This window comes from Cryptomeria japonica, chromosome 3, assembly GCF_030272615.1.
Source record: "Cryptomeria japonica chromosome 3, Sugi_1.0, whole genome shotgun sequence".
NCBI lineage: Eukaryota > Viridiplantae > Streptophyta > Pinopsida > Cupressales > Cupressaceae > Cryptomeria > Cryptomeria japonica.
This window is the reverse complement of record NC_081407.1, coordinates 273,745,501-273,765,772: the sequence shown is the minus strand read 5'-3', so window position 1 is coordinate 273,765,772 and position 20,272 is coordinate 273,745,501. Positions and strand designations below refer to the sequence as shown.

The window sequence follows — 20,272 nt, the reverse complement described above, 5'->3', positions numbered from 1 at the left end:
ACAAGTTACCACATTCATGATGTGCCCCGACAACAACACGGGCCGTGCCGAAAAAAACACTTTTACAAAGGTCCCCCTGTAAAGTATCGCTCCTATTGAAAGCCAAAAAAAACAATCTCTCATCTTTTTACATTTTTACCGGTGCAGATTTATTATACCCCATCATTCTCGTTCTTTAATTCTTCAAAATCATTTTTTAATACTGCTCGCCGGCGAGTGGGAACATTGCACATCAAATTGAGCTTTTTCAAATACTATAGTTTCCCTATTGGGATAGAAAATAAAGATTGAACAGTGCAGAGTTATGGAACAATGCGTTTGGACCTTAGCAAGTCTATTGTGCAATAAATGCCAAAGTACACTTCATGTCTTCTATCAGGGGCTTCCGGCAAAACAAGTAACAATGCTTGCTGCTAGTGACTCTTAACACGCAGCACATTCACATCAAATGTGATTCAACAGCTCAATAGCCCATTCTGCATGTTGGGAACCTGCCATTTACAGTACCCAGATTGTACACGAATCATTACCGGGTAAGTGATGTGTCTAAAAAAAGATGGTGATCAAATCGTCAATGATGCAACCATTATCCCATCTGTGTATTAAAATACAAACCGCTTTGCTTGACGTCTAACAAGAACAACCACTTGCCCACTGAGCTTGACAACCACTGGAATTAGAAAATATTTTTTCAAATAAGTACTTAACCATTTATGACAACTTGCATTATCATGAGCAAATGTTCCAGCTAGAATTCACTTGAACTAAGATGTGTTTATGAAAAGTAAATTCGACGAAGCAATAAGCTGGGGATGGTTGTACCAACTTCAAATGAACAATATTCTGGTTCATACGTGCCTGTTTGTTGATATGATAAAATACTTTGGCAGATAAATAAGTGAGCAAATGCTAGCTTTTTACTGCATTAGCATTTGTTACCTGTATTTAATGACAAATGTACAAAAACAACATCAACCCATGAGATACCTGATGAATCTAATCTCATGATACATTACAATCAAAATTCACTAATTTACTGCTCTAGACAGATGAATATCTGTTTAGAAACAAGATCCTACACATGAACAATATGATAAACATATCATCCAATTGAAGAGCTCGATGCATTTGAACGCCATTTAACACTATTGTCTTCTTTGTCAGATTGCTGTCTTTGCAATGGCTGCAAAAACTTAGGATAATCAGTAACAATAGAAGACAATTTAAAGAACAAAAATATAAAATCAAAATTAAAATAAATAAGAATAAATCTAAAATCAAAATCATACTAGACAGCTTTCCCCAAATTATTAACAAGCAATGAGGGCAATCCAAAATACCACAACATCATTAATCTTGTAATTTCCCCAGAGAGGTCTCGATGGACACTCAAATCCTTGGTATCAAAAAGATTACGATGTCATCCAGATACACGATGTTATGTCTAACTACGAAATCTAAAACATTTAAGCAAATAAATATGCTTTAGCCTAGTATACTGCTGAATAATTGCATATCACAGACTGAAATTCTATGACAAATGCAAAACGGCATAACCAGGCTGACACAGCATGTCACAAAAATAAAATGTATTTGACTCGGCTCTGCATTAATAATTAATTACCTGTGCATGCTAGAACTAGAGATATGTCACTCTCGCAGCAGCATCCTGGCTGGAGATAAACGCCATCATATGAAGGATGCTGCATTATGACATACTTTTACAATAATTTTATTAATTTATAAAGCTAGTCCCCAGAGAGTGCCCAACAATCCTAAGATATTAAATGCTAAGAAAAATCCATTAGAACATGCAAGCAAAGAATATAGAAATTTCTGAGAAGAATATCTACCTTTTTATGAGCATCTTGAACACCATCTGGATGCAACAAATACCCAAACTCTCCAGCATTAAACAACACGTACATGTGTGCACGCAGCTAATATTCTGTATGCATATAATCCATTATTTCCATTGGCCTGCCTAAGTGCACAACCCCATCTCTATACTAATGTCATAAACTAAAAAAGCGCATACCATATCATTTACTTTATAAAAAGGATGTAGGACAATTGCTCAAACCCTTCGCAAAAGAAGGGAAGAGCATCATAATTCTCAATCGGAGTAATGAAAATGGGAGATGGTTTTGTAGTTTAAATTTGAATTCTAGTTCAACTCACCTATAAGTCTTCATGCAACAATGTTTATTAAAATAAAAGATGGACCTACTGAACGTAAATTCACTTTTTGCATTAAATGCTATACTTCTGAGTATAATTGCTTATGTTTAGAAGTTTGTGTTCTCATATTTGTTTTTTGGCATGCTTTTCTCATATTTTCACTCCGAAGGGAAGGTAGATGACAATGATGTTAGTACATAGTTCCTTATATGTAGAGGTTAGTATCCTAAAATTACTTTTTTCTCACACAGCTAAAACAGGACTACTTTTAGCTTCTGATTGCTACCAAATGTCTCCATACTCTGTGCAAGTCAATAAAGGCAGAAAGCAATGGAGATAGAGGTAATCATTTCCACCCACTCTTCCTTCCCATTGGAGTGCTCCTCTCCTTTGCAGGCCATCATTTCAGGAATCACTCATACAGTCCTTTCAATGCCGACATTCATCATATTGTCAACACTAGGAGGGATTTGGCTTAAGCTTAAGGAGGTACGAGCTGAGACAAACAGAATTACAATGTCCACACAAAGCATTGGAACTTCACCAGTCTCTCTGCAAGGCTGCAAAACAAATTTTGGAAAGTGTTCTTTTGCAAAAAGGTCAGAATCCATACCAGAAAATATTTTGGATTCAAATAACGGGGTCAATCTTTTGGAAAACACATTAAGTGTTGAGCTCTAGTTGATAAATCTTCAGGGAATGCATCAATGGTCCACTGAGGCTTTGAAGCCATTGGTGAAAAAGCAGGTAGACCTGTTTCCCAGTGCATGAGGTGGTTTTTATCATCTCTTGTAAATCGAAAAATGACAGAAATAAGATTGTTGATTCAGGACCTTGGTTATGGATGATCATTTTGTGTGTTGAAGCCTTGGTATTCATATCCCTCCTTTATTGCCCTGGGAAATTATTTTGCTTTGATCCCTGTTTGACTATATTTTCCTTGCCTTCCTCTGCAATTCTGGTGTGATTCAGGTCTGCATGCAATCGGCAACACTCTGGGAAAATTGCATACTTCTTCTGAAACTACTCATTTTCCTACATCAATTTCGCCCAAATTTGCATCTAAATGGACTTGATAAGGGCTTCATTGAGTCCATCTCTTTGAAGAGTGAAGACAATCAATTGCTAGTCTCAAATTCTTGATCACGTGCAAATGCCCCTTTCAGATGTCATGAGGGTTCTGGATATATAGTCATTTTGCTGCTGTCTGTCCAAGAAGTCATCACTTCTGTATTGATCTCTGCCATTACAAAGGAAACAACTTCCTTGCAACGGCATGAGGATAAAATTATTCTTTGGAGGAGGTTTCCCCTTCTATCCCCCTCTCTCCAACCCTTGGGATCAGCTTGTTCTTTCAGTGAAGAATTCCTCCATCTTCCCACCACTCTAACAAAGAGAGAGGTTGTCTGACTCTGAACATGAACTTAATTGTCAACAAATGCTCCCGAGCTTAAAACTACTCATTCCAGTTCCATTGCAAAAACTGATATAGCTACATACTTTTCCAAGACAATTACATCCTCAAGTGAAAGCACTCACTCAAAATCCACAGAGGATGGACAAAAGAGGATGAAGATGTTTAAGTTAGATCAGCGATGCAGGAGAAAAAATGTTCTTCCAAGAGAGGAAAGGCCTCACATAATACTATTCTCTAGTCCAGGTTAGAAGTGATTTATAGGCATGAGTGTCAACTGAGTATATGCCCTTTTGTTTTGAATGAAAACAATGTTGAGGTGTGATGATTATAATCTCATTATGTAGTGCTCTCCCCCCATTTTTGTCTTTGCAGGAATGTTGTTATATTTCCATTGCTCATTTTTTTATTCTTGGCAATACGGATAAAGTAATTTTCTAGTTTGAATGTCTACTTACATTTTCTGCAAGCATTTTGAATCCAAACAGAAAGTATCATCTTTTCATTTTGAATCTTAACCAAAAAGACTTCAATATTGCCGGTTTGACTTGTTCAAAAGAAAACATCATTGTCTTCATAAAAAATAGTGAAAGAAATTAATTCGTTACATTTAACAGGGAACAGAAGCAAAGAATATCAAAGAAATTGGACATTTGGTTCATATGCTTACCAAATCAAACATCTATAGTCTGTTTCGTAAAAATATCTTAGGATTTCAGTTTAAGTGTTAGGGCCAATCAATAGCATAGATATTGTTCATCCATATAATGCGGTTGTTTGGTACTATTCATTTTGATACCGAGAAAAGAAGTTCAACGAGCTTTGAAACAGGAAACAAAAGCAAATTGCAGAGTGTGATGGGGTCTTGGTTGCTTGTGCGGTAGTTCAAACCCTGTGTCTCGTCAAAGGCTGAAGGAACATCTAATAGATAGGCTTAACAAATGAAAATGTAGGCTAAGCTTAACACAAAAGGATGAGACATATAGCATAGCATGAGCATCATATTTAGTGTCAAAGTATGAGACATTATTCAGAGTCACCATCTTGAGACATTATTCTCACCATCTTGGGAGGCAACAATCATGAAAGCATAGCATGAGCATCATATTTAGTGTCAAAGGGACATATTTGGGTGTACATGAAAATAAAGAACCAACGGTTATGGACTTGCACAGTGTCAAAGGAAGCATAGCATGAGCATCATATTTAGTGTCAAAGTGTAATGTCCCCTTTCGGGATTGCCCTAAATCTTGCCCTAAAATCACTTTAGGCAATATTGGAAACATAATTAATGAGACCAATTTATTTCATTAGGGTTTGGCTTTAATAACAAATAAATACATATATAATCCATTGCATTAATGATCATTCATGATAACATTAAATCATATTGAATTTAAAGAATAAATAGGCAACATACTTAAATATAGTAATCTACCATATTGTAGAGCTTAATGAGGGAAACATATTAAGAGCGCCCAGAACATCCCTCATCTAAGCCCAAGAGAGTATCTTTGCACCCCTTGGGCCCAGGTGGCAAGCACTTTGGACATCCAACATGGGGTGGCCTTCTTAGTGGGGGAGCCTGTCTCTGCCTTACCTATTTGTGCCACTTCATTCACCCACATACAAGTGTGTCCACAATCAATCATTGCAGAGGTTGGAGAGGAAGCCGCAATAGGGCACTCAGAACATCTCATCTAAGCCAAAGGGTGTGTATTTGCACCCATTGGCCCTGAGAGGCAGGCACTTTGGACATCCGACATGGGGTAGCCTACTTAGGAGGAGGTTCCGTCTCTGCTCTCCCTCCTTGTACTCTCTTACTAACCTTGTCATGATTGATTGCAGCAATAGACTAGGAATCTAGATATTACACATTATTGCCCGAGTCCAATATATGAGAGGTTATGTATCAAATATATTATCATGTTGCATAAATATTATTGCCTATGTCAATATGTGAGGAATTATGCATAGAAACATTATCATGCTGCATACCACGAAGATGAATAGGACACAAGACTGCTTTATATGAATGCTGTTACTTGGATCCAACTGATCTTAGATGAGCGCAGAATAGATAATGAATGCTGATCTTGTTCAATGAATGAGTACTTCTGCTCTTTTTTTATTGCCTCCTTCATGTCCTTCATTCCAACACTGATCTGGGTTATATATCCTTCATGGAGAAAAGGGTCACACCCTTTGGTTAAGAAAAGATACATCCGTTTGGCAATTACTGTCTTCCATTTTTCAACTGCTGCCCTTTCATTACCAAAGCTATTAAGGAAAGATAAACATATTTTATATTATTCAAGGTGCGATAGCCGACCAGCAATTATTTATATATTTTAATATTCACATTCTTTGGGGTCAGTCTCTCCTGGGATTTGCTATTTTGCAATTATTTTATATTTAACTTAGTTGACCAGGAATTAATTAAATTAATTAACATTTACCTTAGTTTGCCTCCTATGCTATTGTTGCCTCAGTTTGATGTTCATAAAAGCTGCAATATGATCTCAAGTGGGGGTATGATACCTTGTCGGCCCTTCCTTTAGCCCTAGTTGGACCTTTGCTTAGCAAAACACTATCATTGATATTCATAGAGGCTGTGATCTGAGTTAGGGACATGACACAAGGGCACATATTTGGGTGTACATGGAAATAAAGAAATGACAGTTATATACTTGCATAGTGTCAAGGAACACTACCAATGGACATGCATGACACAAACATAGCATCCACTATGGCAGATAGCACCATCAGATGTCATCCCCAATTAAGATTTCATTTGCCTGGATGGATGATAAAGCATGATACAATTGTTGGCAAACTATTAGAAAATTATGATAGATAGTTTCTTTACATGCTTTGACAGCAAATCATGCTAAAATGTAATGAAGTCTAATGTATCTATGACAATGATATTATCAGTTATTTTGGGGTTAAAGGCTAGACAACATGTGCTGTCCCATAACACCAATATAAACTTGCGCCTAAAGAGTTTACCCTGCCCAAATGCTATTGCTTACTAGATTACAAGTTACACGTAGAAATATCATCATTTCATTGTCATCGAGTGAGAATTAATTTGGAATGGTTCTTGTATCGGGAGGACTTTTGGAATGAACGTGATACTAACCATATATTTGCAGAAGCGGAATTTTCTCTACAATTAAACATAATAAAGCATGATCCACTACCAAAAACAGAACTGACCAGAGACTTTGTTTAGAAAATGAGAATTTTCTCTACAATTAAACATAATTAAAGCATGATCCACTGCCAAAAACAGAACTGACCTGAGACTTTGTTTAGAAAATGAGGGCCGAATGGATTCTTCTGCAAAATACTTATGCTGCAGGTGACATGAGATGTACACATCTTATTGACATTTGTGTCAGACTGATTATGTTACGTGACTTTTTCCCCAAAGTAAAAAGAGTTGTGTTCTGTGAAATAGCCCTTTAGAATTGAAGAGGAGACAGAAAATCTTCAAAATAAAGGTTATTAAGACCCTTTAGTTAAAAGGGTGGATAACAATGACTTCCATTTAAAAAAGGAACAATTATATTTATTAGATACTTAAAAAATAACACTTTTCTGAAAGGGTCTTATAGTTTGGAAACCACTCGTTGAAAAGTTATATAAAGAATTTATAAGAGACTTGGAAAGCGGCCATGGAGATCACTCAAGGAAGAAGGATGTTTGGTGGGCTATGAGCATTGGCGAAGGGGCACACAGTATGCATCTAACTCAGAGTACAGTGTACACTCAGGACTGTCATGCCCAGAGCTGATACTTAGGAAGAATGTGTATTAATTCTGAATAAAAACTCATTCATCCTGGACGTGTCATAATAGCTGTGAGGGCCAAGATCATTGAAACCTACCTAGGGTGAGAGTGGCCTTTCCAAGTGTCTTGATTCAAATAAGTACTTATTTTATTCAATTGTATTCAAAATTTAGTATACATATGATGGAGTTACTCTAATTCTCTAAAAGATGTTAGTTGTTCCATTTAGATCTTGTTCTTATTGTTAAATGCCAATTAATGTATTAATAATGTTGATCTTAATGTTCTTAAGTCTCAACATAGTTAATGATGATAAATGATGTATTTATATTTGACTTATATTTATATACTTTATAATGTTTAAACTGAGATAATAAATAGATCCACAGCTATATAAAATAATATTGAATCTACCCAATTGTATATGGTGGAGAAAAGTAGCATTACAGATTATAATCCAAACCAAACTTGTGATACCAAATCAATGTAACTGTTACCTTCCCGGGCTGGTTCACATATCAAGACATGCACTGCTGCACTGAGGGATCTCAAATCTGCAAAGAAACCAATGATAGCAATAAGAAACTTTTTCTTCTGAAAAAACACCTAAACATGAAAGGAAATCTAGAAGATCGCAAACTTTTACCTAATAAAAATGAGTTGTTTTTTACATAACTTAGACTGTACAAGCATTTACTGAAACTAGCACCAATTATGAATGGGAAATTTTGGATAGTTTTGGAGGTAATATGGAATATGGTTGGGAGCAGGCACCTAGAATATTTACTACTGTATTTCGGTCAGGCAGACATGAAACCCAAGCTAAGAACAATATCAGGGTACATCCAGTCCAACTATGTCTAATTGACATCAGAACCCTGTACCAGTTTTATTAAGAAAATAAGCCCACTTATGAACACAGATAGATTAATCTCCTCTATAGAAGATGCCAATATGTAACAATAACCTAACGTTATGATGTAACCTACATTTTGTCATTTAAACCACAGAAACAGAATCATTCAGCTCATCTTTGAATATGGTTACAGCGACAAACCATTCAAGTGAATTGCCGAAACTAACACCTGTTTCTATCTTTAAATGAGCATTTTAACAATGAATGTTAAAATTTTGCATTTTCACTTTGTAATGTACCTAAATCTTTGATGGAAATTTCAAGTACCTTCAACCTAAAAGTAACTGATCCTCACTAAAATCTTCTACTCAAGATGTCCCTTATTGGGGCTGCATGCAAATTAAGAAAGCAGAAAAGACATATTAGTCAATGGTGCTCTGTAATGCATACAGAACCCATACTGAAATCAAGTAATCACAGGAACAAAAATTAAATTTTAAGTGAAACCAAAAATTGGCGGGAATTAGTACTTGGGAAATTTAAATTATTTTTCACGAGCTTGTAACCTTCAGAAATCATAAGGTAACTGATAAAGCTCTAATGAAGTAGAGACAAAAGTTGAGACCCAAAATAGTCAGTATTGTACTTAAATCGGTCAGTCATGAAACCCATGCTTTTAAGGATGTCAGGATGCTTCTAAAGTCCAAATAGATCTACCTGTAATGTGGTACCTAATCATACTAACAAGGACGGACAGATTTATCTCAAAGGCTCTACAAAATTGCAAATATATATATTAATCTACACCAAGATAATGTCATGGGTTACATTTATGAACAGAAAGACAATTAGGGAACACAGAATTTTGCTACAGACAAAAAACCTTGAGTGACTTACTTAACCTCACAATTTGTTTCTACTTCTAAGAGTCTAAACGAATATGAACCAGATGAGTTCAAGTTTTCTATCATTAGTTTGTTTAAACTTCCATTGAAAGTTTGGAAGATTTGTTCAATTAGCCCTATAAGGTTGTCGATTATTGTATGTAAATTTCATTATCATACAGAACATAGTAACTATCACGGATGGTTTAACATGAACACATCATTTACCCACTTTCTATTTAGTAGTTTAAATTTGCTACGACTTATACCAAGTGATTTTGTTATAAAAAGTCAATACAGAACTTGAAATAACTGCCAGTATCATAGCTAAAAACTTTTACCATATGTCGAACAACATCCGGAAATCCTTGACTTGGCTGACTGGAGACATTCATCTGCACCTTGTCTGTGAATGTTTCAACTGCATCATGAAAGGTCAAAAAACAAATATTGCAAGACTAGGCGACCTGGTAAGACATAAGCTAAAGTGGTTCCAGTGAATAGGATTGACTAAATGGTAGTCTTAACTACCGAAAATCTTAGGAAACATATGTGAAAAACCTAGAGAGCTCAAGAATTAACTTCCTGAAAAGGATGACTGACAAGTGTCCTTAGATCATTTTTTTAATATCCTCCAGTTTAGCTCCTTTACATGACTATTCATCATCCTGTTCACTTGACAATTAACTGTCGGCTTGCTATACTGACTGGATCTATGCTGGATGAGCCGAGTATGGAGAGCAAATTTGCAAAAAGAAAGGAAGAAATCAAAATATGAATGGTGCAATATTTCCTAAAAACAAAACAAACATCTTTTTTGATAACCGATCCAATTCTGCTACTAGAACTTAAGGAAATGGAAAGACCTAAAAGGAGGACTAACAAACAATCCATTAACCAGCAATGCTCTAGCAAAGAGAACCCTATAGGCCTTGAAAAATAATATTGCATGCAATCAGGTGGCAACATCCTCAATGCAAACAACATTCGAAGTGTGGAATATAAAATCAAAACATACTCAGGCATCTCAACAATAGAAAACATTTAACATATGTTTAACAACGTCCAGAAATCCTTGACTTGACTGACTGGATATGTTCACCTGCATCTTGTCTGTAAATGTTTTAATTGCTGCATGAAAGGTTAAAAACAAATATTGCAAGCCCAGGATACCTCTCAAGACAAAGCTAGAGTGGTAGCCTTAAAAACCCCATAGATTTAGGAAAAATATGGAAAAAAACCTAGAGAACTTGACAATAAATTTCCTGCAAAGGATGACCAATTAATGTTAGTTAACTCGGATCAAGTTTTTAATATCCATTTTATCTCCTTTTGCATGAATATTTCATCATCCTCTCCACTTAAAAATTTATCTAACTGTCAGTTAGCTATACTGAGCAGATCTAATCCAAGAGACCTGGATATGGAGAACAAAATTTGCAAAAGAAACGGCAGAAATCAATATATGAATGGTGCATTTTATTTCCTAAAAAATTGGGGAAATGACCCAGTACCTGAGCGCATTCCAATGGTTGTGATAGTAGTTGTTGATTTAATACCCATATTTGTTGATTTAATACTCACACTTACTGATTTAATGTCCAATTTTTTTGACAACATTGCACCAGTTGAAACTTTAAAGTTGTTATTGCTGATGACGACTACCCATAGTTGTTAAAGCGACCAATCATGTGATGCCACATCAACAGCACAACTATTATGGGTCTCCCTTTGCACAACCATTGGTCTCACCTTTTGGGGGGCTGTTTTGAACACCATGGCAAAAAGCATGCTGATGTGGCATCATATTTTGATGGTGTGGCCCTGAAACCTTGATTATAAGCAGAGGACTTGCCAACTAAGCTGCTGTACAAAATTAGGAGTGATTTGAAATTCATACATAAGATTTTACCAGGTCCTCTCCCCTAGGACATCTTTTTGGATAACCAGTATAATCCTACCATAAAACTTATGGAAAGGAAAGAACGTACAGAAAAGACAAAAAACAATTCATTGGCATCAGAACCTTATAATCTTAGGAGAAATATGTGAAAAAACCTAGACTATTCAATAATAAATTTCTTGCAAAGCGATGATGAAACCAATGGTCCCTACGATAATATCAAGTTTTTTAATTGCCATTGTATCTCCCTTGCATATCTAAACTTAATAGTCGGTTTATTATACTGAGAAAAATATAAACTGGAGGATCTGGACATGGAGAAAAAAATTGCAAAAGAGAAGGCAGACATACGAACAGGAATAATGCGCTTCTACCCACAAACCATAAAAAGGACATCTTTTTGGATAACAGTTGCAATCCTACCATAAAACTTATGAAAATGAAAAGACTGTACAAGCAATTCGTTAACATTAGCAATGGTATAAACAAAGAGAACCCCAAAGCCTTGAACTTTAATATTGCTCTTGCAGAAATGAATGCAATCCAAATCCTCAAAGAAAAAATTAAAATATATATTAAGTGTGAAATATAAAATCAGAAAAAACTCCAGCATCTCAACAATAGAAAATCACATTAACTCGACCACTAGAGACAACTATTAAAAATATATATTTTTAGGGTAATTACGATGAGATTAAGTACTAAATTATTTCCATATATTGATATAGAGTGTGTAATACAAAACAAAATCGAAGTATATAATTAAGACAGGATATGCAAATATATTATACCATTTCAATATATTACTAACATATATCCTTAAAATATAAAACACAAATGTAGCAAATATAAAGCGTACTACATTCATGTCAAACTTTAGGACAATATACCATATGGTAGTATAAACATGTACGCATATACACAATAAGTCATAAACCGTTATAGCATACTATAAGCAATAACTAAAATGTGAAAGCCATAAGTTTTAAAATATTTATACAAAGTTATGCCATACATTTATTTACAAGTGGCAAACTGATAATTGATAAACAATTCTAAACTGTAATCAATATGAACAGCACTTGCCCAATTGCTCACAGTTCCTAATCATTCATTTACCACAGCGTGGATATATTTAAACCTTACATAAATAACACACATTAAAATGAAATTACAAAGGCCATTAAAATTAAATTACAAAAGCCACATATATGTGAATATTAAGCTACACTTCACAAAAAAGAGCAATAAAATAGTAAATTCAAAAAAAAGCTACTTTTGACAAAAATAAAGAATATAAAGCATCAAAATATCGGCCAATTATGAAATACTGGCATCCAACAGGCATTAAAAGTGGTAATGACAGATTGTTACAACAATGATGACCCAGCTTTAAGTTTTACCCTAGAAACCACTCTGAATACAAGCAATCGTTAAGTGCACGTAAAAACACTTGTGATAAACACCTAGGTAATGTGACCACAATTGCGAAGGCTCCTATAACACTTAATTGACCAATCAAAAAATAATCAATACTGACACATTAGGTCACACTACAATTCACTCCATAAATTGTACCTAAACCTAAAAACCATGCCTATTTTCAGATATAGGCAAATTCATTTGCAACTCAAACAAAGCAACCTGCACTCGATCACTCTATCAAGGTACAAATAAATTAGATAAACAGCATCAAATTAGTTCAAATATGCAATACTACACTTGCTTCTTAGAGAACTATGGCTGCCACAATAATCAAAACAAAGGATTAGTACATGCCAATAGCTTCAAGACTAAATGTACTAAAATGTAACCTCAAGGTATAAATAACCTGCATTCACTATGCTTTACAACTAACACGCTGGCTGTAAATCACTTACAGTACTAGAATCTTAGAATCTACAACAGGATGTGAGCTATGAGAGCTCCATAAATTCATTCCTCCAAAAATGACACTGTGGACACCTTCAAACTCCTATTTGATTAGACTGCAAAGCAGTACTAAAAATTTAGACATCTATGCACTTCTTCAAATGGCATCTGCGAAACAAGAGGAAGCCTGCTTTCTTGTGCTCTGATGATCATAAGTCTCCAGTTTTCTTGTGCTCCATTGATCACAAGTCTCTATTTAGAGTTGCCTTGTTTAGTAGAAGGCCCAACGGTACCATAAATACCAATCTGCAAGCAAACAATCAAGATAATGCAATATCTAAAGCTATCATATTCACCCATACAACCCCCATTTCGCACCTCACCGTTCCATGTGCCACTTTCACAGAAATTAAAATCTGTATATGTTGACTTTTAATTACTTTCAAGGATGCCATACACTATGATGTTGAATCACATCCCAAATCCCAGCAAACAATAATTTCCTTATCAGTCTATAGGAATTATGACTCCAGCTTATGCACATTGTACCACATATGATATCAGAAAGAATACTCATATTTCATACTCATTAATTGCTATTAACATCTCTTTGATCATCACCTACAAAAAGGCATACCAAACCAGAATTGCTAAAAGATAATATGCCTGATGATTTTTTGCAATGCCCAGACTACTATCTTGTATGGCATATAGAAACTACAGAAATAGAATAACGAGGTAGCATACTTGCCATTGATGGCATTCAAAGTTCAAGAGCTTTAATAGCCTCATTATAACTCAAATTGAAATCACACTAATAACAGCTAAAATGAGAAGAAATGTCTCCAAAGTTTTAAGAGTTTCACAATATAAAGGAACTGAATGTTGCTATAATGGAACACACACCAATATGAATGTGAGGTAATTTCTAGCCAAGTATGAAAAAGAAGCATAATCAGTGGGCTCTAAAATCTATCTCATTAGTTGTGGAGTTCAAATTGGTATCAGTGATCTTATAGAATTGTGTGTGCATTTTACTTCTTCTGTTTGAACCTTGTCGTCAGGCTACAGTGCAGTAGCAGAATTACGTAGAAACTTGAAGTTACCTATGCATAAAAATGTTGTATGAGAGGGATGCCTCAGTTCCTTGGGCTTCTTGTCTCAACAAAAATGCAGATAGGTTTTAGGTGTTGTTCTACATCCTGCTATTCAAGGCATATACTAGCAAGTAAATATATAAAAAAAAATCCATATGGCCTGTAAGTTTGGAGTGTATTTGATGCAAAAGTATTATTCACCTAAGAATTAAAGGCAACTGACCTAACTTTAAATTATACAGAATTGTATTATCCAGTCATCATGTTATCATACTATAATCAATTTATCTGAACGTTCTGAATGTTGTATGGCAGCTTCAGGCTTTGAAAAGTGGAGGTCAAAAGCAATTGAACGTCATGACATTAACCAATAAAGCATCCCCGTTTGGTACTTGATAGACCTCAAACTATTAATTTAACTTTTTCAACAGCCTTCAAGCAGATAGAAAAAGCAAGTGATGAAAAGATACTTTCAAAAAATCAGATACTACACTAACATGGATGTCAGCTTCAATCCCAAAACATGAAAAATATTAAATAATAGTAAATTGTATTGCATCATATTTTTGTTTTGACAATCCAGATTTTTACTTTTCTAATTTATAAATATTCAACAGTTGAATAAGAACATGAAGAAAATGGTCATAATGTTGATTTCAGGAAAATTACGGAGGTTAATTAGAGCATTAAAGCATCAGCAACTACAGAAAAGAAATTTCTACAAAACTTGAGGGCAATAGATTCAAAGACAAGAAACGGTACACTCCACAGGCTAACCACACGCAACTTTATAGCCTCCAACCTTAAAAAGATCCATAACACATCACAGCTCATTTTGACTAATTTCCAAAATCATCGTGTGCAAAAATCAGTGCAGTTTCCCTACATATATTATAGCCCAACAAATAATACCTTACTGAAACCACAAAAGCAGGAGCCATTCCCTCTACAATCTATTGCATCTGACTCAATAAATCACGTATAACAAAAAAAATTGAAAAGACAAAAATAAAAAGTCTTCCATATATGACATAACAGCAGAAGATCCTGTCTTTGAAACTAACCGTAGGTGTCAAAATTGTAACACACTAGCCTGAAAGCCCCCTCTATATAGAAGAAAATAAGCAATACAACTAAATGGCACAAATTCCAGACATGTCCTGCAAAGCATAAGCACCTGTGAACTTTTTGACTTGTAAGCTGCAGACTAGACACATATCACGTCCAAGCAAGAATTACTTCTAGGCAAACTACAATGAACTAAAACAGAGTGCACTTTGATATTTGATTTAACAAGTTTACCAAATCATCAAAAGAAAAATAAAATAAAATACAGAAATTCAGCAGGCATCTATTTGTGATAACTTCTATTACTGTATTTAATACTAAATATAGATAAGTCATATCTAGTATAACAGAACATCTAGAAATAAATTTTGTACAAATTAAAAAAACTATGTTCTGAAAAAAAGAAACAAGCATCTTGCAAATTCCAATGACATTTAATAATTAATACCTGTACGGGAATCCACTTAACCTCAGAGCGCTAAATGGTGCCGCCTAGTTTGTACTATGTTATAAAACTTCCTATGTAAGTGCAAATAGAAAGGATTACTGACCACCTATCTCCTTAGAGAAAAAGAACACGGTCAAATTAACCTTGCCCAGAAAAAATCAAAAAACAAAACAAAAATTTAGCGAAAATCAACAATAACACACCAAAATAATAGCAGCTTGCCCACCAACTTTACACGTCATTTACATTTAACAACATATAACTATTCTACATAATAAAAATTTATTGCCTAAAAATCCAACCAATTATTTCAATGGTAGGCACCAACTTCCACCAAAGTTCTAAATATCAAATACAAGGCCCATCAGGCAAAATGTACTTCAATGTTCCATGGCGATTTACTTTAGAGGGTCAAATTACGAGTTTAATTTCAACTAAAACAACTCCTACTTTCAGAAAGTTCAACTTCCAGCAGCCCTAAGTAGAGGTATCAGATGACAAATTTCGATTGCACAAGAGAAATGTGGTTTTAGATAGTTCAAAAGACAACTGAATTAACAAAGTCCCCGACCTAGCTCATCTCCGAACATGAGAAACACCACTTCGAGGTACATCATATCCCACCCGGCCAGGAGGAGTATGGCCAGAACCATATGGAGCACCATTCACAGGTGGAACTGGCATCTGCATTCAAAAGAAGATTTGTTAAGATAAAATTATTGAAAACCATTTATAACAAAAAACTAAACAAATTTTAATTTTACAATCCATGAACATATTTAAAATATAGGTTACCACACCTGTGAACCACCTCCACGAGGCATATCATATCCCCCCCTGCCCGAAGTAGGCCCAGGGCCATAGGCAGCACCACTTCCAGGTGCAACAGCCATCTGAATCAACCAAATTTACAAGCATGAATATGTGAGGCTAAATGAAAAACAGAGCAAGACTTAGTAATTAGCATTATTGTTTTAACAAATACAAATACAAACACAAACCTGAGGAATCCCATAGCCATCTCCATACATGTTGGGTCCACGAGATTCACGAGCTTCACGAGCATCAGGATCTTTAAAACTAGCACCATAAGCTGCAGCTGAACACAACATACAAATTCATCAAAAATGTAGTTAGTACGCCAAAACATGAGTGTTAGTGAATGAAGATGAAATGCTACGCATAACTAGAACAGGGAACTAAACAGGTATGAAATTCAAATTACATCTTTATTGATGAGATACAATATTAATGTGTAAAACATATACGGTAGAAATTTTTACCACTCCCTCTCTTGTCAACATTAGCCAGCTCAGCACGTAACCTCTCCACTTCTCTTGCCATGGAAATAAAGTTCTTTTCCATTGACTGTAGTTGTTGCACTTGTTCACTATTTGCTGCCTTCTCATAATCATATGCAGTCCTTTATCACAGAAACAAACAAACAACAGCGAAACTTCAATTCTTCAATGCAACAAAACAAAAAGCAGTTGATTTCCAAAAGCTAACGATTCAATCACTTCAAGAAATTTGTAATAAAAGAATCCATTTTATAATGCAACATTCTAAGCATGATATTACCTTGCTCGCTGAAACTCTTGCCTCAGACTGTCCAACTCAGCATGCATAGCAGGGATCTGCTGTACATCTGCATGGCATCTCTGCAATTCCAGATTAAGCTCTTGCACTTGAGCTGTCAATTCTTGTCTCATTGTCATCAAACTTTGTGCATCAGCACGAGCCTGTTGCAAATCAACTTTCATGGACTCTGTAGCTTGAAGATCAGCTTCCATCTTTGCAATTTTGTCCATCAAACCCCTAACTTGCTGCTCTTTGTCATTCTGAAAAGCTCCCATGTGAGCATGCATCCTCTGAATCTCTTGTTGTGAAATAGCAAGATCTTGTCTAAGAGCTACATGAGTTGCAGCTAGCCTCTGATTTTCTGCTGCAAGCCTTTGCATCTCACCATGCTGGATTGCAAACCTCTGTTCCAATAACTCAGGAGGCAATGCATCCAGAGGATGAGGCCCTGGGGGGTGCATTCCAGGACCGAAAGGTTCATGAATCATGCCTGGACCTGGAAGGAATCTAGCGTGAGGGGGCGGCATTCGTCCTCTACCAGCCATTTCCGATAAAGTAAAGGTAAACAGCTATCTGAACAAATACAAAAAATGCATCAAAACAAATACATGAACAGATGCCAAGCATTCACTTATTTTCTTGTTTATCTAATATCAAACCAGAAAGCAACTTATGAAACCTAGTAAAGTTCCTAAGCAATACAAGGGCCCTTAGGACCTTAATTTTTGCCATGAATCCATAAACAAAACAATTCATTTTAGACCTCAAATAATATCATTACTAGAATTTGATCAGCATGGAGGGATGCAAGGGCTGAATAACTCAAGTTTGGCTAACCATAAACAATCTCTAATTTTGTATCCTCTAAAATATCAACATGAAGATAATGAAAGTGGCATTATTAAAATACCATAAAGTTAAACCCATTCCTCGCATACATTACAAACATGCAGCAATTTAATAAACCCCTGGCAGACACTTCAAACTGACTTTATTTAATTCATTTCATTATATGCATTATACTGTTGAGGTCCAACAGAACTAGTGTAGCTAGCAGAATACTACCATATATAATATGTTTAATCAATTTTACCATATTTTAAAGAATCATAAATTGGCAAGACTTTCAAGAACAAAACACTGCAGTTCAATTTTACATTTCATAAGATTGGCACATTTATGAACGCGAAGGAAAAACCAGCACATTAACATTCTCTGAATTGTTCTGTATTTTTCTTTTTCTTTTTTTTAATACTTGGTACAACTTTCTCTATTTTTTAGGGTTTTGCTAGCTTTTTGCCCATATTTTCTCAATTAATTGAAAAACTGTTTATAATTTAGTTTACAAGTTATTCCAAAGAAATATTTTTGCTGCTACCTTAGAACTTATTACATATTGTATTAACAGAAGAGCATACAGAAAAAACTCAACAGCCACAGTTCTGTGACTTTTGATTCAAATATGGCAATAGACATTTACTCTATGTTTTCATATCACTTTCCGCTAAAACATTCTATTTGATTTTTCATGCAGACCCCTAAGTAGCTCCCAAATAATTAAACTTACAAAAATTTTAAAGAATTCACTTATAGTCTAACCAAAAAACCCGAGAAAACTATAGCATTGGTAAATAACATACTACATGAGTTCATATAGGAAGCTCCGTTTCATGGTATGGTAAGACCTGGTAATGAAACAAAGGTGATGTCCCATATTTATCAAGCAAAAAAACAACAATGATAATAATAATAACAAAACCCCCCTCCGCTAGGCACTCCGGAATCATAGTGTAACGTAAAAACTTAAATGGGCACTCACAGATATCAGGCAGTTTATGACTACAGCGGCCATGTGAAAAGACTATGCTCTAACGACTCTGCTGTACAACAAATGTGTACCCTAAGTTTAAGTCCAAGCTTAGCCCGTTATATAATACAAACCAACTGTACTTGCGCAGTATTAAAAATTCAAACGCAAAAACAAACAACATTGCTAGAATGACTCGGAAGACTGAAAAATACCCCTACACTATTAGCTCTTAACAATGTAAGGAGTTTTTTATTTTTAGCAAAACCTCACCCCAAAATTACCAAGTACAGGAGCAATCGAAAGAAAAATCGTACAACACGCAACAAAGAGCAACATAAAGCGTCCAGCCCACTCAAATAATTCGAAACATAAGAACATTAAAGGCTTATATCGAAAAGCCTTTTTTTCTGAATACCATGGACTTTGAAAGCGTCAGAATCCGTTCACAAGCTCACAGCCAAGTAAACCCCACATATCTCGAAACCCTAATCCATTATTATTTCACGTTAAAATGGCAAAGAAGCAAAAACAATGTTCAGGCGCAAGCCCTAAATATTACCTGTCTCTTGCCGTGACCTGTGACTTCAATATGGTCGAACTTTAAACAACAGTAGCCAAACCCTAGAGAAAAAAACTTATAAATTTGATAAAACTATATAAATAACTTGTGATGGCAGAAGGATATAAATCGAGCACGACACCTAGAAAACTCGTTTTTACAAAAACAACCCAAATCTTGTTTCAACCGAATGGAGGGGAAAAAACGAAGAATCATTAAGCATTTTCTTGAGGATTCACAAAAATTTAAGCGTGTATTGTGTATCGTTACCTGTAATGTTTTCAGGAGCTGCTGTGAAATTGCTCGCACACCCAAAATAAATGTTGAAAACCTTAAAGTAGAGAAAATGATAAATAAAACTTAAGCAAAGATGATTATGGTGAATGCTTGGAATACTTTATAGGAAACCGATCCAGGCAATCGACCGGTAGCTTAAATTCTTCTGCCGGTTACCACTTGATATTTTGGCCGCTAGGTTTAGAAGCTAAAGCAAAAGTACTGATTTGTTTTTTCGCTGTGTGCAAAGAGTAGGAAATGTATGGGAGAGCTTTAGTCTATTTGTAATTATTTTCATAGTCTATATTTTTATACATCCTTTCTATATTATGAGATCTTGTATTGGATAGGATCAATTTTAAGTTACTTAGGATTCACCCCAAAATCAAATTTTTAAATTTTAAAAATGTCCATTCTTATCTTTTCCTTATACATATATGTCAAAATTTGATATATTGAAGTAAATAAAGACATTTATGTGTGCATCTTTTAACAAGAGACGCAAAGTGTCAAGTTCCTGCCGAA

The 20,272-nt window shown here is 35.1% G+C and overlaps 1 protein-coding gene across 5 annotated transcripts; it reads right to left on the bottom strand.

Annotated features, from left to right (window-relative positions):
- Positions 1–813: 813 nt before the first annotated feature.
- Positions 814–19,994, bottom strand: LOC131063900 (protein FLX-like 2). 5 transcript variants are annotated; one of them, XR_009371978.1, is made up of 11 exons: positions 19,742–19,994; positions 17,103–17,675; positions 16,805–16,944; positions 16,523–16,620; positions 16,322–16,414; positions 16,093–16,205; positions 8,549–8,638; positions 7,891–7,947; positions 1,854–1,948; positions 1,625–1,718; positions 814–1,183 (listed from the first exon to the last, which is right to left on the bottom strand). XR_009371978.1 is itself a non-coding variant. In XM_057997852.2 (7 exons), the coding sequence occupies exons 3-7, from the start codon at positions 17,645–17,647 to the stop codon at positions 16,098–16,100; spliced, it is 984 nt and encodes a 327-aa protein (XP_057853835.2). In that variant the 5' UTR covers positions 17,648–17,675; positions 19,472–19,533; positions 19,742–19,919; the 3' UTR covers positions 15,785–16,097. The 5 variants fall into 5 exon arrangements, 2 of the variants coding, with proteins under 2 accessions (XP_057853835.2, XP_057853833.2); XR_009371977.1 differs by having other exon boundaries at positions 8,577–8,638; XR_009111178.2 differs by lacking the exon at positions 8,549–8,638.
- Positions 19,995–20,272: the final 278 nt, after the last annotated feature.

What these genes read in the sequence shown, in the direction of transcription:
- LOC131063900 (XM_057997850.2), bottom strand. Translation starts at nt 17,647, where the DNA reads ATGGCTGGTAGAGGACGAATGCCGCCCCCTCACGCTAGATTCCTTCCA. An exon ending in TGTTGACAAGAGAGGGAGTG is followed by an intron (nt 16,621 to 16,804) that starts GTAAAAATTTCT and finishes TGTTGTGTTCAG; the next exon opens with CTGCAGCTTATGGTGCTAGT. An exon ending in ATGGCTATGGGATTCCTCAG is followed by an intron (nt 16,415 to 16,522) that starts GTTTGTGTTTGT and finishes TGGTTGATTCAG; the next exon opens with ATGGCTGTTGCACCTGGAAG.